This window comes from Lynx rufus, unplaced genomic scaffold (assembly GCF_022079265.1).
Source record: "Lynx rufus isolate CCGP_SWC_20201006 ecotype Redwood Valley unplaced genomic scaffold, mLynRuf1.p SCAF_9, whole genome shotgun sequence".
In the NCBI taxonomy this organism is placed as follows: domain Eukaryota; kingdom Metazoa; phylum Chordata; class Mammalia; order Carnivora; family Felidae; genus Lynx; species Lynx rufus.
The window spans coordinates 102776893-102802892 of NW_025814897.1; the positions used below are offsets into that span (position 1 = coordinate 102776893).

General features: G+C 55.7%; 1 protein-coding gene across 16 annotated transcripts in view; it reads right to left on the bottom strand.

Moving 5' to 3' along the window:
- Window positions 1-7806: 7806 nt before the first annotated feature.
- The window catches only part of SLC43A1 (solute carrier family 43 member 1), a 32984-nt gene continuing 14790 nt past the window's right edge, over window positions 7807-26000 (bottom strand). For 14 of the 16 annotated variants that reach the window (XM_047070234.1, XM_047070248.1, XM_047070233.1 and 11 more), the window contains 13 exons: window positions 22211-22388; window positions 22057-22112; window positions 21845-21921; window positions 19478-19570; window positions 17714-17847; window positions 15941-16119; window positions 14863-15009; window positions 14732-14767; window positions 14356-14494; window positions 12041-12182; window positions 11704-11777; window positions 9160-9283; window positions 7807-8083 (listed from right to left, as the gene is read on the bottom strand). In XM_047070234.1, coding sequence (XP_046926190.1) covers window positions 7937-8083; window positions 9160-9283; window positions 11704-11777; window positions 12041-12182; window positions 14356-14494; window positions 14732-14767; window positions 14863-15009; window positions 15941-16119; window positions 17714-17847; window positions 19478-19570; window positions 21845-21921; window positions 22057-22112; window positions 22211-22388 — 1526 coding nt within the window. In that variant the 3' untranslated portion in view covers window positions 7807-7936. Of the gene's footprint in view, window positions 8084-9159; window positions 9284-9598; window positions 9988-11703; window positions 11778-12040; window positions 12183-14355; window positions 14495-14731; window positions 14768-14862; window positions 15010-15940; window positions 16120-17713; window positions 17848-19477; window positions 19571-21844; window positions 21922-22056; window positions 22113-22210; window positions 22389-26000 lie in introns of those variants that run through there. The other 2 variants (XR_006960507.1, XM_047070247.1) reach the window with 2 other exon arrangements.

A 26000-nucleotide genomic window follows, 5' to 3' on the forward strand; every position in this document is an offset into this window, starting at 1 on the left:
AAGGAGAAATAACAGACATCCACGGTCACAGCCAGCCCAAACATGGCTTCCTCGGGGGAACCCAGCCCCACAGCACAGCAAACACCTTAGCAAGCGGAGCCTAAGGCTGAATTTCAGCTCACGCTGGCCCTGTTGGCTGAGTGCCTTTGTGCAGTGTACAGCCTAACCCTACAGGTCAATGTTCTCTTTCCCTTGGCTCCTGCAAGGTGGGATGGACCAGGTCGGAGAAGCAGTTCTGCAAGCAGGTTAGAAGAGAGACTGAGGTCCTAGGGTGACCAGAGGGACAAGAGTCCCAAGTTGGGGTGTCCTGCTGGCTTGAGGTATGACCAGAAGCTTCATCTTTCCAGTGTGTGAAGGGGAGACTGAGGGGAAGGAAAAAGCTCGACTAAGAAGGACTTGGGATGGAGCCTAGGAGTGAGTCTCACCAGAGCAACCTGGGGAGAAGGTGGATGGTTTACATTTAGGATTAAGAAGCTACCTTGGGGGGTGGGAGTGGCAAGAGAGGGGACCCAGATGCCAGCGCTCAGACGGGAGGGGTGCTGAGGTTCTGTGACTCTGGCCGGGCAAGTCAGAAGGCTGGCCAGGAGAGGAGGCAGAAACAGGAAGGAGTGGACACTGAAGGCCTGAGGCAGGCCGACTTTGGATAGTGTGTGGGGTGGGTGGGGAGATAGCGAAAGCGGCTAGCTAGTCAGGAACCTGGGGAGCTCTGGGTCGGGGGTCTCCCAGGTGCCTGTGTCAGGCTGACTTTGAGGACCAGGGGGCCAAGAGCTCTGATGGAGGACGAGCTGCTGGGGGCTGGGCAGGGCAAGGGAGGGTGCTGGGAAATCAGATGCAGGCCGTCCAGGTCACAGAATTATCGTTGTGAAATATTCATGGGCCTTCGGTCCAGATTCTATTTCAGAACAGTGAAAGCAAGAGGAGTGTGTGAGCCTCAGGAAGAAACCTACAGCAAAGCCTCTTTCCACCACCCCACCCCCACCAGCCCAGACAGACCCACGGACGCCCATCACGTGCACACCCACGCTCACACGCTCTCTCACACACACTCACACAACGCAGAGCTACGGAGCACGTGCAGGCAGGCTGACACCCACGGGTCCCACAGACAGGCAGATGTACCCCAAATACCGGCGTGCACGCATAGCCGCACGGCCACCAAAACAGGACTCCGTGCACCGACCACCTCCAGAGAACTCACTGGCACAGACCCCCAGCGTCTCCAAACAACTCAGAGTCACAGCCTTGAACCCCACACCCTGAAACAGGAGGGGCTGTTAAGACCGTCGAGTCCAACCGCCGGTGCTCTGATGGGGAAACTGAGGCCCAGAGAGGGGAAGGGATTTGTCCAAGACTCCCCACCCTGGAAGGAAACAAAGCATCGTTCACCTCTACCCACATTCTGCATTGTCTGCCAGGCCCCCCGGCTGGCTGTGCTTAACTCCTCTCTCTAATGTCCTGTGTCTGCTCATTTACCCAGTTCTGTCTCAACCCACCCCTTCCTTTCCATCCCCCCACCACCTCCCTGCTTCATCTCCTCATTACCTCATGCCTAGAATACAGAAGAAAATAGCCATAACCTCCTCTCTGGTTTTCCTACATCCAGTCTCTCCCTCCCACCCAGCCTGCCCATGGTGGCCAGATTCATCTGACCAAAATTTGCATTATGTCCTTATGTCACTCAGAAACCTACAATGCGTCGTTACTGCCTACAGGTTACAGATAAAATGCCTTAGCAGAGCATCAAAGACCCTTCAGAGTCTGGTGCCAACTGCCTTTCTAGCCTTTTCTCTCATGGCCTCACCCCAAATCCTCACTCTAAAAAAGCTAGAATGATTGGATCATGCACTTGAAACCCACAAAGCTCAAAGTTCCTCAATCTCCCCCAAAGTAGGACGCTTCTCCCCCGCTCCTCAGATTCCAGACTCCAGCCAGACCCCTTCTCCAAGGCCCAGTCTGCACCTCTCTGACCTTCTCAGTGGGAGTTCTTTGACTGTCCTTCAAAGCTGCAGCAGAGAGGCTCGGGCTCAGGCTACCTCGAAGCAGACGGCTGCCCCCCACTGGCCACCTTGGGAATCACAAACAGGCTTCTGTCAACGTGAACTGAACGTGAGCAGCCAGCCGCCTGGGGAGAGGAACAGGAGAAGGACGCCAGATGACGGCCTTTATAAGCCCTTAAGCCTCTAAGGTTCTTACACTCAGTAGGGGGAAGGGTTCTCAGCCCTGCTCTCTGAGCTGCTGGCTCCTGACTTTAGATCCCTGATCCACGAGAGAACCCCTCTCCTCTGAAATACAAAGATTTGCAGGACACTGCGGAAGGGAAGTTTGCCCACCAGCCTCTGAGAGGCCACAAGGCCGGGTACAGTCCAGGTGGCAGACCCAAGGTCCGGCTGGGGTCAGGTTTCTACATGAATTTTTAATACGTCCAGCCAGACCTGTCAGATGTTCCGAAACCTGAGCATCTCTTTTCGTTCCTGTACATGATGCCCTTCCCCATCCCCGTTGCCCCTGGGGTGGGGGGCAGGGAGGACAGGCCAGGGACGTGTACCAGTGGCGTCTGGAGAAATGATTCAGGGGAAGTGGAAGGCGAATGACCTAGTTATTCTCCCACTTACTGTGTGACCTGCAACAACTTACTTAACCTCTCTGAATGTCCGTTGTGTTTTTTGTCTTTCGTTTGTGATCTGGGGGCAGTACCGCCTGCTTAAATTGAGCTGTTGTGGGGAATAAGTACAATACCCCCCTGGAAAGGTGACCTACATGGTTGCTGTTGTCCCCTTTCCTCAAGTCCGGCTTCCCTCCTCCGTTTCCTTCCAACACCAGAGGTGCCTCTTGCCCCTTTCTTTTGGAGGTGGGGACTCTGGCTGGGCCTGCCACTCTCCCCCAGTGACCCTTTGGCCTTCCTAGAAACTTCAGATGAAGTGGCAAAAAGGAAAGGAAGTGAGAAGGAGAGGCCAGGCTGGTGGAGTAAGAGAGGAAGATGGTCCAGCTGAGGGGAAGGGGCCGACAGGAAGCAGAAGACCCTACTCAGAGAGAGAAGAGCCAGGTGCAGGCTCCTTTCTTTCTTTCTCTCCCTTTCTCCTTCCTTCCTTCCTTCCCTCCTTCTGGCACCTTCTCCACGGCTGGTCGGGTCACACCAGAAGCCAGAATGGCCATTCTGAGCAGAGGTGAGGTCAGGAGCATGGAGACAGGGTTGGAAGTGGGGGGCTGTTGAAGGAAGCTGGCCCAGTCTTTCCAGCACACCAACTCCCTGCCAGTGTTTCTAAAAACGAGGGTCTTTTCCATCTGATCTAGGTGGGAAGTTGCTAAAGTGCAGATTCCGGAGCCCCCCAGACCTGCTGAATCGGATTACTGGGGGGCGGGGGGGGACCCTAGAACTGTGTGTGTGTATGCGAGGGGGGGTCACCAAGCATCCTAAGGGTTGAGAAACACCTGAAAGGTGGGGGGAGGGGCAGGGGAGAGGCCGCAGACAGGGGAAAGGAAGCAAAGGGAGAAAAGTTAGATACCCCGCCCCCCACCCCAGACACACTTGGTGGAAATAACAGACAACACTCCAGAGGGGAAGAGGCTGTTGCCAGGGATGGGGAATAAAGGATGGAGGAGTCAGAGGGAGGTCGCAGAGACCCACAGGGGAGGGGACACTGCAGCAGTGAGACCCGGAGACCCACAGGGGTGGGGACACTGCAGCAGTGAGACCCAAGGTAAGCAGCCACAAGCGGAAACAGACACTTGCAAGGTGTTCCCCACCCTCGTGGCGATTTGAGACCCCGGACCTCTGGACGTGGGATGTGGACACGCCGGAAGAGTCTTCTCGGTTTCTGGGGTGGGGGCTCAGGCAGGAAGCCTCGCCTGCAGGGACGCGCGGCCCTCCCGGGAAGCCACCACACAGACGTGAGGATACTCACCCATCAGTCCCGAGCCAGAGCCCTCCCCTCCCCTCCCCTCCCCTCGGAACTGGGCTCGGGTCCCGCACCCGCCTGACCTTCTCCCTCCCTCCACCCCCCCAGCCCCGGGTCCCAGCTCATCTGCATAAAGTTCCAATTAACACGTTTTCCCTCAGCTATTTACGATCCCTGAACTCGCTCCCAGCTCTGGAGCTGGCTTCCCGCCGCCCCCTCGCCCCTCGGAGTGCGGCCCCCGTAACCCTAGCGCCCCGGGCGGCTCGAGGCGGCCTTGACCCCGCCGGCCGGGCCCGTGCCAGAGGGGGGCCAGGGATAAGGGGCGCGCCCTGGGGCGGCGGGCGGCGCAGCCCGGGGCCGCCGCAGGCCAGAGGCCAGGCTCTCCGGGAAAAGGCCGGCGCTACCCCCCTCTTCCTGGGAAGAGATGGGGAGGGGGGCTTCTCCTGGGAGACTCAGGGCGTCGAAATTCCTCGTTCCTCATCCTCCGGCCCCCGCACCCCTCCTTCCCCCCCCCCCCCCACCCCCCGCCACGTACCCTCTCCCCTCCCCAGCCATCTGTTCCACTCGGCAGCGCCGCGACAAACACGGCTCCAGCTCGCTTCCGCCCCTGCCCAGCCCCCTCCCCAAGCTCTCCACCCCTCCCCCGGGAGGCCGGGATTTCTGCCGGCAACGCCCACCCCGTCCGAAGCCCCAGCTGGGCTTCGGCCGACGTCTGGACCCACTCCTTCCGTCTGGGCATCTGTGGGGGTGCAGATAACGCTTGCAAGGGTGGGGATAGGGAAGGCATGAGATCTCAAAGGAGGGCAGTGCAAGCCAGGGTAGGAGTCTGGGGGTCGAGGCCCGGGAAGGACCCACCCGTGGGGAGGCTGTGTGTGGGGAGGGGTGTGGGGGGCTCCCTTCCAGGCTCGCCGCCCCCTCCCACCCCTTCCATCGCATCCCGGACACAGCCCCGCAGCGCCGCCTGCTGGGCACACCCATCCCCCGGCCCACATACCTTGCTTCCTCTTCCAGCCAGCACCCGGGGCGGGTGGGATCCATCGCTCGCGATCGCGCGCGATCGCCCTCCACCAGATTACTTGGAAAGTCGAGGCGCGGGATGGTGAGCAGTGAGACCCAGGTAGGCCCTCCGGGAACCCGCCCAACCCGTTGGTGGGTGCTGTCCAATTCTGGTTTAGAATGTTGCAAAAAGGGAACTGTGTTAGAAGCCAGGAGTCTGGGCTACAGCAGCCAGGGATCTGCTATGTGACTTTGTCAAGTCTCCAGACCCCTCTGGACGTGTTTTCTCATCTATGAAATGGGTGGATTAGTCTGTTCCATTAACTTCTAAAGATAATTTGGGACAAAGAGGCAGTTCATCTGTGATACTGTCTTCAGCACTAACATTTGAGGGTCCTCCAAAGTTACACACACACACACACACACACACACACACACACACCCGCGGGTGGATTGGGGTGGGGGAGATGAGCAAGGCTTTTGAGGTCACTCTCAGCCCTGTGAGGACAGCTGGGCTGGGCTGAGAAGCTTGGGACCTCCTTTCTGTCCCTAACCGCCCTGGCAGGCCTGTGGTTAGGACTCAGCAGTCAGAGTGTCCAAGTTTCAAGCTCAGTTCCACACCTACCAACCGTGTGCCCTTGGTCTTGTGCTTTAACCTGTCTGGGCTTTCCTCAACCTACAAAAACAGTGTGAAGACACTAACCTCTTGGGCTATAGTTAGGACGAAATGAGATAACCTGTGAAGTACAGGCAGATTCTCAACAAATGTCAGCGCCCCTCCCTGCACCCCCCCCTCCACCCCCGCTCCATTCTGTGACTTGCTCTAGCCTCTAAGGCTGCTGTCCCAGGGACATAAAGAGGTGTCGGCCTGGAATAAAAAAGGTGGAAGTTCCTGGAGGGTCCCTCATTCTCAAAGATGGTGTCTTTACCTTTGTGATTTTAAAGCCTCATTTCGATGTTAAAAATAAGTATAAATATAGTAGAAAGTGGAGCTCAAAATTTGCATAAGTTTTAAGATAAAACAGGAGACTATAAAAAAGTGTAAATTTCAACAAACCTCCAGCATTCTAAGGGATTATTTCTAAAGCATCCTGTCCCGATCCCCCTGTACAGACAAAAGCAACCTCCTGGCTGTACCTCAAACCATGGGAAATGGGGGAGCAGGAGCAGAGGGCAGGATGTGGGCTCCCTCCAGACACTAAGGGCAGGGATGGTTAAGCAGAGGGAGGTGAGGCAGACAGCCAGAGGTGGACAGGCTGGCACTTCAGGTGTCCTACTTAATGCCCAGCCAAGCTTGGGTGGGGGAGAGGGATGGGAGTGTGGGAAAACACCCCCCCCCAACAAAGATACAGGCACACATCAGCCAGTCTCTCACTTCCCTTTTTATTTCCTCTAAGACCTACAAAAGGCAGTACCAGAGAGTGAACCTGCCCTCCGGCCCTGAAGGGGCTTACCCATCCCCCCAATACCCCATCCAGGACACAGCCACCACCTCAGGCCCCTTTCCTCGAGGGGAAGGTTGTTTCGTCCACACACACATACATTCACACTCACGTGCACACAAACACGTACACGTGCATGTGTACGCATGCCCGATCTCTGGGCATCGCATAGCTAGAACCCTAGGGGTAACCTGTTTGTTGATCCCACAAGCCGCCAGGAAGCACCAGGAGGTGGGCCCCTAGGATGAAGGCCCAGAGGCAAGACAGCCCGCATCCTGGTCTCCTCCAACCTGAGGAGAAAGAAGGCCCCATCCTTCTAGCACAGGGCTGTCTTCAGTCAATGGAGCATTATTGCTTTGGGGAAAATTTTTTTTAGTTCTTTTTTTTTTTTTCCTTTTAGCAAGTCCCTACAAAAATAGAACTTCTCTTGGTATTTATAAATCCACGGCCCAGCTCTGTGCGTATGTTACAGGTAGAAAAGCCATATGAGGCATTGCTGGAAGCCGAGTTATCCCAGCCTGAGTGGCGGGGCCCGGGCTGTGGACGGACTGGTGACTGCAGGGCGGTCCGCCGACAGTGAAGCTTCTTGTCCTCCCGCTTTTAGGTAATTTGGCCTTAAAAGTACCTGGGGTGTTGTCTGTTGGGGAATTGCCCTCGACAGGCCCTCTGGGAAAAGAACCATTAGGGAAGAAAATAAGGTTCTGCAAGAAATTGAGCGGCTTTACATTTAGCCCTTGCCGTCCCCTGTGGAGACTCCTCCACTTGCAGGAAGGATGGCCTCATGCATTTGCCAGCAAAGAGGGCCTGTGAAGGAGAGACATATGGATTTGAGACATATGGATATGGATTTGCCCCACTCGGGCAACTAAGGAGTGTATCTCTGGGCACAGGTGATTTCAACCCCTAGGCCCACCTGGCCCCCGGAGGCATTCCAGATGGTGACTGAACCTAGTCGGTTCAGGTACAGAATGGTTCCTTAGTTCCTAGGTGCATTGTCTCTCTGAGAATGTGTGAGGCATGGGTTTCTAAGGCCCTATCGGCCCCTTCCCGGCACCTCGGACCGAGGCAAACACATTGTTCTTCTGGCCTCTTGTGGTTAGGAGGTCATGTCCCTGTAACTGTTCCATTTGAGGCGTCGAGAAATGGAGGGCCTTTCACAAGAACAGCAAAGCAAATGCTTTGTAGATTATAGATAAACGCAGATGCATAATGGAATAAGGTAAGAAATTAATCAACAATCAAAGGGTATGCGGGAACTTTACGAGAAAATCGCCATGTTATTTCTTAAAGGTTGACTACACGTAGGAACATTTTTAAAATTAGGCGATGTTAGAAACACATAGATGATGTATGCTCCAAGGAAATCACTAGCACATATCATGCCACGTTTGCTACAATAAATCGGCCAGTTCAACCCACTGCTGTTGTCTGTGTCCGTTTTTATTTTAGTTTTTTATTCTAGTTTTGTTTTATTTTCACTTTTTCGCCGACGCCGTTCATCCTTCGGGAACCCCTGGGCCCGCTGGAGCCGGACTCCGGCAAGGCATTCCCTTTGGTAGCTCAGGCCTTGGCCTGTCATCCGGGTCCCTTGGCTGCAGAGGTCTAGGCAGTCACCTCGGAGCTTCCAAGCACCTTCTTTGGGCCCTCCCAGTCGGTGGCGTACTCCCTCTGGAGCTGGGCACGGTAGTAGAAGAGGTAAGAAGGCAGCAGGAATCCCAGGAGTGAGAATAACAGGAGGCCCAGATTCACCTTTAGGGCAAGGAGAAAGACAAGAGTCAAACAGGTACTGGCTTCCCCCCCCATCACCCTCAAGGGCCCTCCCATTTAACCTTCAGCAGAGAGGAGAAGGCAGCCATTTGTACTCAGGTCCTGGGCCACAATGATAAATATAGCCAGTGCTTCCAGTGTTCAGTCACTGTTCCACCAATATCTCATTTAATGTTCAACGAGCTCGTAAAGTTTCTTAGCCTAGTTGGAACCCTGGCTGAGGCTGGTGCCCACACCAGCTGGCGCCCTCTGGGGAGCTACTGAGGCAGTCTGGGCTACTTTCTGACATGGAAGCTTCTGGGCTGGGAACCACGACCTCTGAGGATGCTGACAAGGGGATCCCATTGCGGGTGCTGAGAAGAGACTCGAAGGCAGTTAAAGGAGCCAAGGCACGCAGCCGGAGGACAGGAGGCCCAGGGCAGTGGCCCTCACGTGCACTGGGCCTCGGTCCACACCCGGCTCTGCCTTTCTCGCTGTGTGACTTTGGGCAAATCGCCATGACTCTAAGTCCCTCCTCAGGGCTGTCAGTACCTGGTGAGCATTCACTAAAGGGTGGCTACGCTTTCCCCATCATTCTTGTGGGAGAAAGGTTACGGGACAGGTGGCCCCACGGGGCAGACAGAAGGTCAGCTTTAGGGAAGCAAATGTCGGTTCTGGGTAAGGAAAAGCCCTTCTGACCATACCAATGGCTGCTGCCCCGTCACTGAGGGTGTTGAGAGGGTTTGTTGGAACCCCTTTCCAGAGGTGCTGGAGAAAGGATCCATGCACTGGGTGAAACTGGACTGCATCAGAGCTAGGCCACTTCACAAGGCACCCGGAGGCTTAGCACAAAGGTACTCCTGGGCCCAGGGTGAGGGATGCTGATGCAGCTGGCTGGGGACTCTGTATTTTTAACGCGCTGTGACGGGTTGTGATGGGCAGCCAGCTGGGGAGCCCCCAGATCAGAGACCTTCAGTCTGAGAGATGAGTGAGGGATTCTGTCACCTCGAAGCCCCTCCCCCTCAGCCCCCTGGAAAGGGGCTCCTGCTCTCCACCCCCACGCCACCCGCAGTTCTCACCCAGAAGGGCTCTCCTTTCAAGGGTCCCACCATGGCCATGAAAAGCGGCTGCTGGAGCAGGGCAAACACAGCACTGATGAGGGACTGCAGACCCGTCAGCGTCCCAAAGTGGTTGGACGGGAACCTGTCAAGAAGAGGTAGGCCAGCTAGGACGGGCACGTGGCCCTCTCCAGTCCAGCCCCCTGTGCCAGACTCCCCCCCGCCCCCAGGTTAGGCGGGCAGGGTGGAACTTGAGAGCCTCTTTGCAGGGCACCTGGGTGGCTCAGTCAATTAAGCATCCGACTCCTGATTTCGGCTCAGGTCGCGATCTCACAGTTTGTGAGTTCGAGCCCCACATCGGGCTCTGTGCAGACAGTGTGGAGCCTACTTGGGATTCTCTCTCTCTCTCACTTGCTCTCTGCCCCTCCCCCACTTGTGCGCATACACGCCCACTCTCTCTCCCTCCCTGTCTTCAAATAAATAAATAAATAAACTTTAATTAATTAAAAAAAAAAGCCTCTTTGCCTGTGCTTTCTGGACTCTGGCCTCAAAGCTGTGTGCTGCGGCTTCGGGGCCACTAAGCTGGCTTCTGCCAACTACTATCTGTGTGATAACAGCAAGTTATTAAATCTCTCGGAGACCCACTTCCTCCACTAATAACCGAGATAGCACTGACCTCGCTGGGCGGTTCATTTATTCTTTCGACAAGGATTCACTGAGTTCCCACGTGCCAGGTGCCATTCTAAGGCGCATGCACATTCAGCACTGAACCGAACCCTCGTAGAGGTGGCTTTCTGGTGGGGCCGGTGTCAGTCGGACAACGAGCAAGATACACACATAGATTGTTGGCTGGTGACGAGAGCCAAGGAGAGACGTAGGGTGGAGAAAGCAGGTGGGGGCGTCCAGGGGGCTGCCACCGTGGACAGGATGGCCAGCAGAGGCCTCACTGACAAGGGGACCCTGGGTACGGACCTGGAGAAGGTGAGGTAACTGTGGGCCCTGCAGCTATCTGGAGGGAGACTGTTCTAGAAAGAGGGAACAGGAAGTGCAAATGGCCTAAGTAGGGGACACACTTGGGGTTTCTGAGAAATGAAGAGGCCGCAGCAGAGTGAGAGAAGGGGGAAGGGGGGTGAAGAGAGCAGACAGGACCCGGGGTGGGGGAGGGGGCAGCTAGACCTTGTAGGGCCTGTTAAGCCATAACAAAGCCTCTGGCTTCTTCTCAGAAACAAGGCAGGAAGCCATGGAGTGACAGAAAAAGACTTATGTCCCAGCAGGTGTCTCCAGCCCCTGTGTTAAAAATAGACCAAGGGAGGGGGCACCTGGGTGGCTCTGTCGGTTAAGCATCAGACTCTTGGTTTCAGCTCAGGTCATGATTTCATGGTTTGTGAGTCTGAGCCCCGCATCAGGCCCCGTGCTCACAGCACAGAGCCTGCTTGGGATTCTCTCTCTCCCACTCTCTCTGCCCCTCCCCTGCCGGCTCTGTCTCTCTCAAAATAAATAAATAAACTTAAATAGACCGAGGGAGGCGAGAGCAGATGCAGGGACCCGGCCAGGAGCTGCTGCGCCCAGCCAGGGCAGGGGGGTGGCGGTGGAGACAAGGAGAGGGTCGCATTCGGGGTCTGTGGACAGCGGGACCGCGGAGGACTAGACATGGAGTGTGAGGAAGGGAAGAGCCAAGGCTCACTCCAAGGCTCCGGCTTGAGCAGGTGAAGGAGACGGGCTGCCCTCTGCTGACCCTGGCCAGGTGTCCTGCACCACGCCTGCCATTGAAGAAGTCCCTGGTAACAGTGACAAGTGTCACTGCCGTTGCTCATTACACACCCCGGGGAGTCCCTCAGCAGCACTGGCAGTGGAAACCAGAAGGGTGAGGGGAGAGGGAACCGGGGGCTACTCCAGATGGAGCAGGAGAGTCATAAGGCAGGCTGCAATCTGGAAATTTCTACAGGGCTGACGGGGGAGAGAGGAGAGCAGACATAGGACCAAGGCACACATGGGGGGGTGGGCTCAGTTGGTTAAGCGTCCGACTTCGGCTCGGGTCATGATCTCACGGTTCCTGAGATCGAGCGCTGCGTTGGGCTCTCTGCTGTCAGCATGGAGCCGGTTTCGGATCCTCTGTCTCCTTCTCTTTCTGCCCCTCCCCAGCTTGTTCTCTCTTTCTCTCTTTCTCAAAATAAATAAACTTAAAAAAAAAAAAAAGAGAAGAAGAAGGAGAAAGAGGAGAAGGAGGAGAAGGAGGAGAAGGAGGAGAAGGAGGAGGAGAAGAAGAAGAAGAAGAAGAAGAAGAAGAAGAAGAAGAATCCTGGCTTCCTCTAAGGGAGGACCCCCTGGCACCAGGCTACCTTTGAAGAGGCAGGGACCCCACCACCCGAGATGAGATGCCGATGCCGGGAGAGGGCAGCCCCACCACCAGCCCACCAGGCGGCCTCCCAGCTCCCCACCAACTCCAAGAGGTCAGCACTCCTGGGAGGCAGCACTCCTGGGAAGAGGGGCATGATGGGGTGGGCGGGGCCATTTCGACTCTGCTCGGGGATTCTTCGGGTTTGGGGGAGGAAGCGGCTGACTCACACTGCAGCGTAGAGGCTCCCACAGGCTGAGTGGAAGAAACCTCGAACCACGGTGTGCAGGATAAAGGTCACGTACTGAAACCAAGAAGAGAGAGGGAAGAGGTGAGAGCAGGTGTGGAGGCCGGAGGCAGGATGGGGAGGGTGGCGGGCGACACGAAGCCGCGCGGAGCCCTTGCCCACCCAATCCCCGGAATACCACCCCCCCGGGGGGACCCAGAGACCCAGAAGACAGACCCAGAGGACAAGAACCTGGCTTCCTGGAAGGCAGGCATGGGGCGAAATGGCCCTTCGGAGGGGTCCTGGGAGGCGGGGAGACGGGGGAGGACAGAGGTGGGTACCTGGAGGTGTAAGCTATTGATGAGGCAGGTGACGCCAAACCCCACCAGCAGGAAGTTGGTCAGGGTGAAGGCGTTGATGGCATTGGTGATCTTCTGGATCTTGCGGTAGCGCGGTCTGGCCGACTTGGTGGCGACCCCATCCCTGAGGAGAACAGGATGTCACCGGCTGGTGCCTCCACGTCCCCAGCAGCTGCCTGGTTCCCCGCCTGGCCTTCCCCTCTTCTCCCGGGCCTCTACCGCAGGGGCGACAAAGGCAGCAAACCACTTCCCCAGCCCCGTGTTCCTCAAAGCGTGGCTCCCCCACCTTTTACCCCAGCATCACCTCGGGGCTTTCTTTAAAATGCAGATTCCAGGGGCGCCTGGGTGGCGCAGTCGGTTAAGCGTCCGACTTCAGCCAGGTCACGATCTCGCGGTCTGTGAGTTCGAGCCCCGCGTCAGGCTCTGGGCTGATGGCTCAGAGCCTGGAGCCTGTTTCCGATTCTGTGTCTCCCTCTCTCTCTGCCCCTCCCCCGTTCATGCTCTGTCTCTCTCTGTCCCAAAAATAAATAAACGTTGAAAAAAAAAATTAAAAAAATAAATAAATAAATAAATAAAATGCAGATTCCAGGCTCCCACCCCAGAATCTCAGAGGCTGGGCCCAGGAAGCTGCATTCTGACAAACAGCCCAGGCACATCTCGCGCACACTGAAGCCTGAGAATCAAGGATAGGAAGGAAGGTGGCGAACCGGAAGCTCTCACGCCGTCTCCAATCGGACGCCTCTACGGAAGCATCTCTGCCCATCAGCCTGGACAAAAGTAGATGCCACTCTGGGGACAGCAGATTGGCCCCGGACTATCCAGCAGGCCCCTCTCTGGCACACTCCAGGGGAGAGGCCAGCAGGCCGAGATGCTCATCTATCCTAGACAGATGACCCTGCCATCAGGGGCCATGGGCAGGGTGCCCGGGCTGGAGTACCGATGCTGGGGAGGGGAGCCACGAGATTGTTCCTTAGCTGCCTTCTCTCCTGTCCTCTCAGGACAAACAGGAACTATTTGGATTAACACAGAAAGAACCCAGAAGACCCGGGTTCAAGACCCAATTGTGGTCTCCCCCCAACAAGATGGGCCTCATTGGCCCCACCTCCTGCTACCCATGTCCTGTGTAGTCCCGTCCTACACTGTACCAGTTACTCTGGACGACCCACAGAATACGACAGAAACAATGGAATGTCACTGGTGAGATTTCGCTGTGAAGGACACAGAAGCTTCTGTCTTTGTCTCCCTCCCTTAGACCCCTTGCTGGGGGAAGCTGTTCTGTGGTGAGCAGCCCTCGGGACAGACCCAGGTGGAGAGGGGCCAAACCTCCTGCCAAGAGCCACCTGAGTGAGCTCAGGAACAGATTCTCTGACCTCGGTCAATATCTCAGATATCTGTAGGCCTGGCCGACAGCTAGAGAGCCTGCGGTGGTCTGAATGACTGTGTCCCCCCGAAATTCACATGCTAAAATCCTCATGCCCAACATGGCAGTATTGGGCAGTGGGGGTCTTGGCGGGTGATTAAATCACGAGGGGAAAGCCCTCATCATGGGATTCGTGCCTTTATAAAGGAGGCCCCACGGAGCTCCCTATTCCTTAGGCCATGTGAGGACACAGCAAGAAGATAGCCGCCCAGAAGAAGGTCCTCGGTCAACCACTGGCTCCCTGATCTGAGGCTTCCAGGCTCCAGAACGGTAATAAGTAAGTGTCTATTGTTTTTAAGCCACCCAGTGTGTGGTATTTTGTTACACCAGCCCAAACAGACTCAGACAGACAGACCCTGAGCCAGAACACCCAGCTAAGTCATTCCCAGATTCCTGACTCAGAAACTATACGAGACAAGAAACGTTAGCTGTTTAAAGATGCCCAGCTTTGGGGCTAATCTGTGATACAGCAATAGATGTCTGATATTCCAACTCTCTCGCTTTCTAGCCATAAGAAGGCTTTTGAGTATACCCTTTACAACATAGGTTCCGGAACATGCTACTACGAGCTGTGCGATCTTGGGTAAGTTGCTTAACCTTTCTGCGTGTCAGCTTTGTGAAGTGAGGATAACATATCTCCCTCAGAGAGCTGTTGGAGGACTCCGTAAGACAATGCAAGGTGCCTAGTGCACAGTCAGCACTTGACCTCAGCTATCCTTATGATCAAATGAGCTATGCCCACCTTAGCCTTAGTTTCCTCACCTGTAAAATGGGGAGATATTCCTGCTCTCCCAGGGCTCTCGGGAGAAGGAAATGAGAAGCCGGGTGTGAAAGCACATGAAAAACAAAAAGCTGTCACCATCCCTATACAGGTCACCTGGCGTTTCCGAGGGCACTGCCCTCAGTGGGGACGTCCACACAGTCCTTGATCCGCCAGTCCATGATGTAGCCAATGAGGGGGCAGGTGAGAAGGCACAACAGCTGCATGGCCCCAAAGATGGAGGAGTAGAACCCAACTGGGCAGGACGGGAAGAGAAGTGGAGTCAGGAGCTGGCACGAGCAATGCCAGCAGCCCGGTGGGCACTGTCACCCACTTCCGGTGTAGGAGAAGCAGTGTCAGAATAGCCCCCCTCTGACCCCCAGATTCTCAGATGCCCCAAATGCCCAGAGTTACAAGGCTGGGCCCAGGCTCCCTGTGGAGTGGGCACCAGTGGGGCGGGTGTGGGCCAGGCCCCCAACTTCTACCCCCCTACCTGTCTCTGCCGCCCGTTTTCTCAGGATGTCCGTCTCTGTTGGGAGGTGGGGAGAGAAGCCAGAGTGAGAGGAGCCCGCCAGGGTGACCCTCCTGTGCCCCCAGCCCCCAGTGGGCTCAGCAGCACCTCACCATGCTCCTGACCACCAGTCACGAGGTACTCCAGCATCTTGTTCATGGCGGCCATGTAGAAGATGACCCTCAGCTGGGTCATGCCCATGGTGAGAAGGCTCCACAGGAAAATGGGGGAACAGAGGCTCTGGCGGAAGGGGACAGACTCTGGCGAGACAGCAGAGGGCGCCCCTGAGCCCCAGATCTTCCATTTCCCTCCAACGGTCCCAGCTGATGCAGTTCTAGAGGGGCTCAACCACTCACTGTGTGACTCTCAGGGGATTGGTTCCTTCAGAAACGAGGGCTCAGATTCACTGGCCTCCAAGTTCTTGCCCAGTTTAATACTGATCTCAACAGAACATTTTCAGCTGCCCGCTGGGTGTATACCTTGGTGTGGTAATAACTCTAGCTACTATTTATTAAGCACCTTCCCATTTACCAAAAGTGAACAACAACCCTGTCCTCAGCACGTTCTGCAGATGAGGAAATTGACCCAGTGACTTGCTCAAGCTCACAGGGCTGGAAGCTGCAGGTCGGCTGGACTCAGCTCATGGCTGCCACCACTCTGCCACGGGAGGCTCCGCGGGGGTGGGGGTGGGGGGGGTCATACCCTCACGACTGCACAGCCTTGTGCCATTTACAGAGCTGCCATATCCACGGCTCCGTTTAAGCCTCACAGCTAACTTCCCCCTCCAGTGCGCATGATGACTGCTAGTTTCAGAGATAAGGAAAGCCAGAACAGGCTTAAGTGATCTGCCCAAGTCACACGGCCTGCAACTGGGGAGCCGGACTCCCCATCTCCTGACTCCAGGGCAGGTGCACCTGCCGATCATCTGGGAGCTGACACCTTGGGAAGCGGCTCAGGCAGGTGGCTGCAGATCCTCTTCCAGCCAGCAGGGGGAGCCAGCCAGCCGGGCGCTGGAGGGCCTCATTCTGAGGCCTGATTTCCCCTCATTCTGTAAATGGGGATCAAACCTCACCTATTTACATCATGGGGGGTTGGGTATAGAGCAGAAGGGGAGAGAACGAGTGCTCACTAATAAGCATGAGGACCCACCCCACCTGTCACCCAAGGCTGGCCCCTTGACCAGACACTCACTCTCAGGAGGGCTTTCTGAGATGCCACGAACATCCTGGGATGAGATGAAGACTTCAGCCCCGTCCTCCAGGCTGGGGGCCTTCTGGCTCAGTCGCTGGCCCACAATGGTCACATGGGTGTAGAAGCGGTCACCTGTCACCTTGTGATCAAGGGCCAGTCCGCTGAGCTTGATCTTCTTCCTGCCAGCAGCCGGGCCAGGGAATGTGGGAACCAGCCACGCAGAGCTCACCCTCGACAGCCTGCCCAAGGGGTCCATCCCAGTCTGCCCTAGGGGTGCTGCGCAACCCTTTACCTGGCGCTGGCTGACATGCCCACTGACAAGCTGCCTAGTGCAGGCTCGCATCTGTCACTCGGAGCCTGGGCCAGGGGCCAGCTTTAGCACCCAGTAAGTGAAGGGTGGGCGAGTCCTTTTTCACTTGGGCTGTTGCCATGGAGGCAGCAATAAGAATTCAGACTCTGGAGGGGAGCCTGGGTGGCTCAGTTGGTTAAGCATTCCACTTTGGCTGAGGTCACGATCTCACCGTTGGTGAGTTCGAGCCCCGTGTCGGGCTTTGTGCTGACAGCTCGGAGCCTGGAGCCTGCTTTGGATTCTCTGTCTCCCTCTCTCTGCCCCACCCCTGCCTGCACTCTGTCTGGGTCTCTCAAAATTGAATAAATGTTAAAAAATTAAAAAAAAAAAAAAAAAGAATTCAGACTCTGGAGGGGCGCCTGGATGGCTCTGTTGGTTAAGCATTCAACTTCGGCTCAGGTCATGATCTCACGGTTTTTGAGTTTGAGCCCCACGTTGAGCTGTGTGCTGACAGCTCAGATTCTGTGTCTCCCTCTCTCCCTGCCCCTCCCCCACTCCGTCCCTCCCTCTCTCTCTCAAAAATAAATAAGCATTAAAAAAACTTTTTTTTATTAATGCTTATTTATTTTTGAGAGACAGAGAGAGACAGAGTGTGAGCGGGGGAGGGGCAGAGAGAGAGAGAAAGACACAGAATCTGAAGAGGCTCCAGGCTCTGAGCTGTCAGCACAGAGCCCGACTCGGGGCTCGAACTCAAGCCGTGAGATCATGACCTGAGCTGAAGTCGGACGCTCAACTGACTGAGCCACCCAGGCGCCCCCAAAAAACTTTTTTAATAAAAACAAACAAACAAACAAACAAACAAACAAACAAAAAACCAAAGAATTCAGACTCTGGAGTCAGAGAGCCTGGGTCCAATCTTTAATTTGCCCCCTTCAGTGGTTGGACTTGAGGAAAGTCACTTTGTTCCCTGAACTTTTGTTATGAATGGAGTTAATAAAAGAACCCACTAACAGGACTGTGGAGGGTGGTAGGAATGCTAAGCACAAGGCCTGGCCCGCAGCAGACACTCAAATATCAGCTTTTTGACAGGCTTCCTTGTGGAACATCTCCCCTGACCCCTCTGAACTGATAGGGGGTGGAGAAAAGTCAGCATTCAGGCTGTCCTACAAAGGGTGGGGTATTTGAGTCTTTGTATCCCCCTCCTGGGACCATATGACACATGGCACTGTTGCTGGGGTCCCTCCTACTCTGTTCCCATCCTCCAAACTCAGAAAGAATAACAGTGGCGGTGTTTTGACCGCCCGTTATGTGCCACTTCTACTCAAACGCTTGTCGGTGGGGAGGATCACGCCCATTGTACAGATGAGAAAGCAGAGGCTAAAGCTGATTCTGTCCATTGTATTACCGCCCCCCACTCCCCACCCACCCCTCCCTCCACAGGGAGGGGAGTCCCCCTCGTCACACAGCCCTCCACAGCCACTCACGTATAGTTGACTTCCTCGGGAGCAGGAAAGGCTTCGCTGGGCCAGTTGAGGGCACAGTTCAGAAAGATGAGGCAGGCCAGGCCCGACCACGTGAACATGATGACCATGAAGGACACGCCAGCGTCATAGATCAGCTGTGGAAGGAGGGGCAGGCCCATGGGCCACCTGGCCTCACCTCTCCCAGCCCAAGGCAGAGCCCAGGCCTCAGAGACCCTAGACAAGGTCTCTTCTACCCCATTCCTTGCACCTGATTTGCAGATGGGAAGTGGAGGCCGGAAGTTAAGAGACCCAGGAGACCACCATCCTCTCCCCTTTTCACCCCAGCCCCCTAACGAGATGTGAAGTAATCCCACCCACCCACCCCCGGGTGCTGAAGGTCTTTGGAATGTCAATTATTATCGGAAAAGGACACACAAGCCTGCCTGTGACTCCACGCACATGTTGGCTTCCACACAAAAATGCCATTGCATTTTATGTACAAAAGAGAAAAAGTAATGCTCTAGGTTTACCAGGCCTGTGTGTATCTTGCCTCTTCCTGGCACGTTCCCTGAGGGAAAGACAAACCCGACCCAGAAGCCTTATCTCACCTTTCACAGGTGTTCCCAGGGAGGATAACTGGGAGCGTGGGCGTGTGCGCATGTGTGCAAAGAGCGCTGCCCAAGGCCTTCCAACCCAAGTGGGCTGGGAACTGACTGGGATTCTGTGCCAGTGCGTCAGCCCTCTACTGGGGAAGCCAGGTACCTAGAGATGGTGTCCCTGCTCTTGTCCTCCCTGCCTGGGACGACTGACATCTGCCCCCTCCTCAGGCTCCTGCCCAGAGCTCCAGTGCTGCCTGGGAAAATTTCTGCTCCTCCTCAGCCTTGGGCCTTGAGGCTCTCTTCTTCTCTGAGGGACAGGACAGAGCTTCAAAGAACCACATCTCCAAGTGAGTGGGTGTTAAGATCTGCCTCCTCAAACCCCTCCCACCCTCCATGCCTGCTGCTACCTGAACAACCGATGGCCACTCCCACCCATGCACTCTCAAACTCCTTTGGGGGCACCCAGCAAGTGCCTCCTAAACAAACTTCACTGCTCATTGTGGAATCTGAAGGGCATCCTATGGCCCAGTTGAAAGCACGCTTTGTTATCATTTGATATCAGAGGAAGGCATGAGGCCCCAAGCTTGCCCCCAAGCTAGAACTCAGGCCTTCCGGTTCTAATTCTGCCAGGCTGATTTGTTCAGGCTGTAGCCTGATATGGACTAACTTCATGACCTTGGACGAAGGCAACAAGCCTCTCCAGGGCAGGTGAAGGAAATGTGACTGGAAAAGTGGTTGAGCCCAGAGAGATCAAGGGCACCGAATGTCTGTAAAGAGGATGGAGGGACTTGATTCTGTCAGTGAAGCAGGGCAGGTGTGTGAGCCAGGCCTCCAACTAAAATCATTCTGGAAGTCACGTGAAGGACAGACCAGAGAGGGGAAAGGTCCGAGGCAGGGAGACCAGCTGGGAAGGCTTGAGCTAGCCCAGAAGAGAGGACGAAGGCCTGGCCTAGGATGGCAGGAAAGGAAAGGAGGCAAGCAGGGAGACCCATCGGCCAGCGGCAATGCCTGGGCCCCTCCCATGACACTTCAGTGCTTGCCCCACGGTGGTGGGGACTGACCTCTGCCTGGCAGGAACAACGGTTCCCAGGCATGCCAGCCACTCACCCAGCCCCACCTAGTTTCTCTAGGCAAAAAGAAAGCCCAGGTGACCTCACTGGTCCCCCGCCCCAAACAGGTCCAATACCTTGATTCCCGGGAACGTGATGGCAGAAGAGGCGTAGGAGCCGATCATGAGGGCCATGAACGTAGATCGCAGGTTCCCAAACATGTTGGGCAGCTGAGGGCGGGAAGCAGTACCGGTAAGCTGAAGGACACTGACACTGCCCAGGGTAGCCCTGGCCCAGTCAATGGGACTAAGCCTCAATGCACCCCACCCCGCAGCCCTCAAAGTGAGCTCCAGGAACACCAGCCTCAGGAGAGGCAACAGAAAAGCTCAAAGGCAAAATCACGGGAAACTGGCTAACACCCTCCCTCCCACAGACTCCCAATGCACTTGAGCATCTCAACGGTCCCCAGAAGTGCCCTCAAAGAACACTTTTGTCAATTCCGCTCGAGCCCAGGGTTCCCCAAGTTAGTTGTTCGTGGAGCCCTTCTATTTTGTGACGCCTCTTAATAACCCACGGAATGGGTGTTTAAGAAAAACTGATCTAGTGCAACTCATTTGACAGATAAGAAAACTGAGGCCCAATGAGGGAAAGAAATGTACTCAAGTTCACAGAGCTCCTTAATGACTTTCTCCCCTGTTCTGGCAACCCCGGCTCTATCCCAGACCCCAAGGCTGTGACCATGGCTGGCTCTGTAATGAGCCCTCCTGGGTGGCCCCAAAGGCCCCAAAGGCACAAGTCACGGGAGGTGCCAGGGAGGGAAGGGTGGATGTAAAGGAGGGGGCAGGGGCAGGCCAGGTGACCAGGAGAAGTGGCTCTGACGCGCACAGCAGGCCAAGAATCGTCACCAGTAGAGAACTGATCATATGTTCTGCTCTCTGGCCTGAGCCAGGCCCTCCGGGGAGGAGAAAGCAAAGTCATGCTGCCCTTTGTGTACATCCCCCTCTGGCCCCACCATCCCCTCCCCCCCCCCCCAGGTCAACAGAGCCCATAGCTGGGAAAGGCCTTAGATGCCAGGCAACACTTCAACCCTCTCCACAGAGGAGAAAACCCGCAGAGAGCTGAGTCCTCCACCAACTTCCAAGCGGTTGTGAAAAGGGGGTGGGACCAGGCTGACCCCCGCTGGGGTAGAGGTTTCCCAGGCACCTGGTATCTGCAAGGCACGCTGCCAAGGACACCAGGGAAAGTGCCAGGGAGAGCTGCCCGGACCCCTGGCGCCCCCGCCCCAGGGTCTCGGGGCGCTTGTCTCGGCCCAGCAGGGCGGCGCCGGGGTGGGGGGGAGGGCGCGAGGCCGGCCGGGCTAACGGGGGGCGAGGGGCTGGGCAGCACTGGAGGTCCTGGCTCGGGTCTGTCTTGGCGGGCGAGGGCAGAGGCCCGGGGCGGGGGCGGGGCAGGCGCCGGGCCCTGCCATTGGCTGGAGATTATTGGCTGCGGGGCAGGGGGAGGAGCGGCGGGCGGGCGCAGAGCCTAGGCCGGCAGGGGCAGGGGCAGGGTCCGAGGTTGCGCACCGCGCAGTGCGGGGCAGGGCACAGAGGAGAGAAGGGATATAGGGCCCCAGCCAAGCTGCACAGCGTGGAGAAGGGGCTTCGCGGGTGGCGGGGGCGGGGAGGAAGGGATCCGCTTCCTTGGACAGTTGTGAAACGTCCCGGGCTGGAATTAAAGGCGGCTGCTGGGTGAGGTGAAATTCAGCCAAAAACACCCAGTTTGGCGGTCAGGACGGGTCAGGGCGGCCCTCATCCGAGATAAACAGCCCCGAGGCTGGCCCAGCCAGGAACCCCTCCCCCACCACACACTCATCGGCCTTTAACCCTTACACTCACATACAGAGACACACACACTTAGAGCAACACACACACAAAGCCACACACATTTGCAGGAGGCTGAGTCATGTGGAAAAAGCTGTTTCTGTAGGTCCAGCACGGTCAAGTGTCGGCAATTTGACGTGGCTTAACCTAATACCCCCACGAACACATTCACCTGCGCACGCCCTTGCCCATCTAGAGCATCACACACACACGCACACGGGGCTCCTACCGTGTCACTATCTGCCACACTGCCCAGCTTTCTTTTCTTTCCAGCACTTCCGACTACTAACAGAATTTATTAGTTTACTTGTTTGGAGAAGGCTGCCTCTTCGCCCAACCCCGGAACGGAAGTTCCAGAAAGGTGAGGAAGTCGGCAGTTCTGTGTGTGCTGTCCCCCCAGCGCCTAGAACCGAGGCCAGCAGACATGGTGTGCTGGGGACACACGCACGCCCCAACACCCACACTCCCACACGGCGTCACATCCCCACGGACACAGCCTCACATCCACCCTCAGCGGCAGCCTGCACACGCCTCTGCTCTGGGTCCACTGGCTCCTCCCTCGCCCGCGGTCCCCCTCATTCTCCTCTACTCCCACCCCCACGCCAGGGTGCCCTCCTGCCAAGCGGGGCCTGTCACACTCACCGTGAGTGAAGAGAACGTTAAGCAGATGCCACCAAAGCCATTCAGGGACAGCGCCAGGAATATCAACGGAGACAGAACTGGGAAGGGGAGAGCGATGGGTCAGGGCATTTGGGGGGCTGTGGGAGGCCAAGGGCAGGAGCCGGGATGGCAGGCGATCTGCCTTCATCCCACCCATTCTTTTCCTGTGGGCGGCGAGAGGTCAAACGACTCACCTCTGGTGTCCCGAGAGGCCAGGGCCATGAGGGCGCAGGACGCGGCGAAGCTGGCACTGTGGAGACCCAGGGAAGGAGAAGGGGTTGCCCGCGAACACCCTGAGCCTCCCCTCCCCCCTGCAGCACCAGCCTTGCCTTCCTGCCCCCCCCTCACCTGCCAACCAGCCGCGTGGGCCGGGGGCCAAAGCGGTCCATGAGGATCCCCAGCGGCAGGGTCGTGGCGCTGAGCACGAAGGAGCCGATGGTGAAGCCCAGGTTGAGCATCTCTTCCTGGCGGTCACAGCTCAGCCACTCCCGCTGCTCATCCTGGGTGGTGTTGGTGGCGTTCTCAGCTGGGGAGGCAAGGGAGGGCTCAGCACGTGACAGTCGGGAGCAGCCGGGCACAGGAGACAAGGGCCCGGGGTCCGGGGGCCTGAGCTCAAGTCCCACGCTTAGGGCTCACTGCCAACCAGGCGACTTTGAGGATGGCCTAGAGTCACATCTACTCCGGTGAGGACTCGTCCTCAAGGTAAACTGCCCACTTGGAGTCGTGACAAGTTAATAAAAATGGTTAACGGTGAGGGAAGGAGGGTGATTCACTTAGTGCTCACTGAATCACGAGGTGGTTGCTCCCCTGCCCCCTCTCTGTTACCTAAGCATCACTGCCAAGGGCACACTCAGGGCGCACCAGAGGCAGACAGACCAGGGTCGAAATTGCCACCACCCGTACCAACTGGGCAACCTTGGACAAGTAACTCCCTCTCTCTGAGCCACAGGCCCTTAGTCTGTAAAAGGGAGCAGAAGATGCCTAAGCCATAAGTTCCTTAGAAGATTCCTCGGGGGGGGGGGGGGGGGAGGCGCTGAGATGGCTCAGCCGGTTAAGCTTCCAACTTCAGCTCACGTCATGATCTCATGGTTCATGAGTTCAAGCCCCACATCGGGCTCTCTGATGTCCATGAAGAGTCTGTGTCTGCCTCTCTCTCTCTCTCTCTCTCTCTCTCTCTCTCTCTCTCTCTCTCTTTCTGCAACTCCCCTGCACTCTCGTTCTCTCTCAAAAATAAATAAATGTTAAAAAAAAAAAAAGAGTCAAGACTCTTGATCTCAGGCTCATGAGTTCAAACCCCACATTGGGCAGTGCTTCCGTTAAAAAAAAAAAGTGAAAAGTGACAGGTGCAATGAAGAGAACAAAACAGGAGATTGTGACGGTGCCTGAGTGCTAGGAGAGGAAGCACCCACCCTCCATGGTGACAATGACTCCTGACTTCAGATATCAGGAGCACACACAGGCAGCAGAGGCGTGACGTGACCTGTGTGTTAACATACGGAAGAACACGAGGAAGAAGTCTCAGATCCTGAGTGCTGGCCAACCAGGGCAGGAAACACCTTGGGCGATGGGGAGCTGCCAGGGAAGCTGGGGAGAGTGTCCAGGCCCGTGGAAGAAGCCTGTAGGGTTCAGGCTAGCCCCATCATTCAGTGATTGTCACCAGCACGGTTCAGTTCTCCACCAGGTCTGCCTGCACCGGATATCTGCTGTGTGCCAGGCACTGTGTTGGGACAGTGGGCAAAGCGGGAAGGAATGCAAAGATCATTTAGGCCACAGGCTGCAAACAGGCGACTGGCAGTGGCCCGCACCTGTGTTTTGCTTGGCGTGCGAATTTTAATTGGGTGCGGTTCAAAATCGGAAGTTATCCCATAAACGCGGCACCTGGGTGGCTCAGTTAACCAACTGATCAATCAGACTCTTGATTTCAGCTCAGGTCATGATCTCGTGGTTCGTGAGTTCAAGCCCCACGTTGGGCTCTGTGCTGACAGTGCAGAGCCTGCTTGGGGATTCTCTCTCCCCCTCTCTCTGCCCCTCCCCACTCATGTGCTCTCATGCTTTCTCTCTCTCTCAAAAGAAATAAACATTAAAAAAAGGAGTTATCCCGTAAAAATCTGGCTTCTCTTTAAGAAGTCGGAAAATCTGGCCATTGCTGGAGCTGAGTGGAGGTCACCCCTTTCTGCCAGGTCTTGCCCCCTTTAAGCCACCCAAGTCGTCACCTCTCTTTTACCCCCCAGACATTTGCCACCTTACACCTGCCGTACTTTATTATTATTATTATTATTAATTGATTATTATGAACTGCCTGGCCCAGTTGGCATCTGGGTTTGCAGCCCCTGAATTAGACACTGATTCTACCCCTCAGTCTTTCATCATCAAATGGCACCTTCCCTCACACAAGTCCTACTAGCTCTCGATTAATTAACACCTACTTTGTGCCAGGCTTTTTCATACGGTATCTGTTTCCATCCTCACAGCCTCCCTACCAAGTGAGTCCAATGACCCCCATCGTATAGATGGCGAGGCTCTGAGAAGCACAGCAATTCATAGCCACACAGATTCTTACAGAAGGGCTTACACTCAAACTCAAGACCGTCTCCAAGGGCCAGCCCGATTCCGTCCACCCCAGGGCCCCTCTGTCCTGAACATGGCGGCTCAGGACGCTTCCCGTGCCTGTGCTGGTGCTGGCGAGGAGACGTGTTCCTCCACTCATGGAGCGGGACAGCCCAGGGGCCTGCTAGCAGCTCAAAGTCAGTCAACGCATCCGTTGGTCTGGTTTATCCATCAGCCTCTTGTGAGTTTGACCAACACGAGCTGGCTCCTGAGGCCCCACCACTCTGCGTGGTTGGATAAAGCCGGACTCCTCGGATAAAGCCAGCCCAACATGCACTTAGAACTCTATCCACGCCAATTACAACAGAAGAGGTCTTTGAAATCCAACTGCCCCGCTTTTATAGGCAAGTAACGTGACAGGGTGGGACAGGGAAAATGTGCTGGGTTACTGATAGAGCTGAAGCCTTAGAAAAAAACCATGTTTCCCTAATTGTGGTATGCATAACTGGGGCACTCCGGATGAGTTAGGAGATGCAGGGAATGGAGTTTGATGTTTCACAGTTATTAGTCATTTCAATGTGTATCTGAAACACATACACATATAAATACATATGCGAATGTATTGGAAAAACACGCATATATATGTATGTATGTTGGAGACATGTGTGTGTGTGTGTGTGTGTGTGTGTGTGTGTGTGTATTAGACACATATGTATGATGTATGTGTAAGTACAATCAAACCCAACATTCCGAGGATATTACGCTTTAAACTCAGGCCAATTTTTTTTTTAATTTTTTTTTTTTAACATTTATTTATTTTTGAGACAGAGAGAGACAGAGCATGAACGGGGGAGGGGCAGAGAGAGAGGGAGACACAGAATAGGAAGCAGGCTCCAGCCTCTGGGCCATCAGCCCAGAGCCCGACGCGGGGCTCAAACTCACGGACCGCAAGATCGTGACCTGAGCTGAAGTCGGATGCTCAACCGACTGAGCCACCCAGGCACCCCTCAGGCCAATTTTTTTAAGTGGGTTGATGTAAAAGGAAGCATTAAGTCAATAGTTCCTAGGACAGAGGAAAGGTAAAATCATGAGGCTGAACTACAAGTGACAAGATCTGTGAAGCCCTGGAAAGCAGGACCACGGGCAAACATTCACCCCTGGAGCCACACAGAGCACATTCAAACTCCGGCTTCACTAGCCATGCTGCTGAAACTCCGAGACTCTGTTATCCCATCTGTGAAATGGGATGGTGGTCAGCTGCAACCCCGAGAGGCTGGCTGGCTCCGAGGATTGCCGCGCGTGTGCACACACACACACTCACAAAATGATCTCATTCTCTGAGTCTCTAGGGATGGGGAGCCCCTCCTCAAGGCCTGAGGTTTCACTTTCCTGCAGCTGACAGTCAGGTTCACCAAAACATCTGTGGGATTGGTCTCTAACTGGTTGTCCTGCCTATGGCAGGACTGCTCCAGGAGAACTCTAAGCTGAAGGAGGTTGGAAGTGGCTACACTGTTCCTACGAGGACTAGGAGACAGGTCCTGGAGTCAGATCTGGGGTTGAATCCTTGCTCTGCTCATTAGCTGTGTGACCT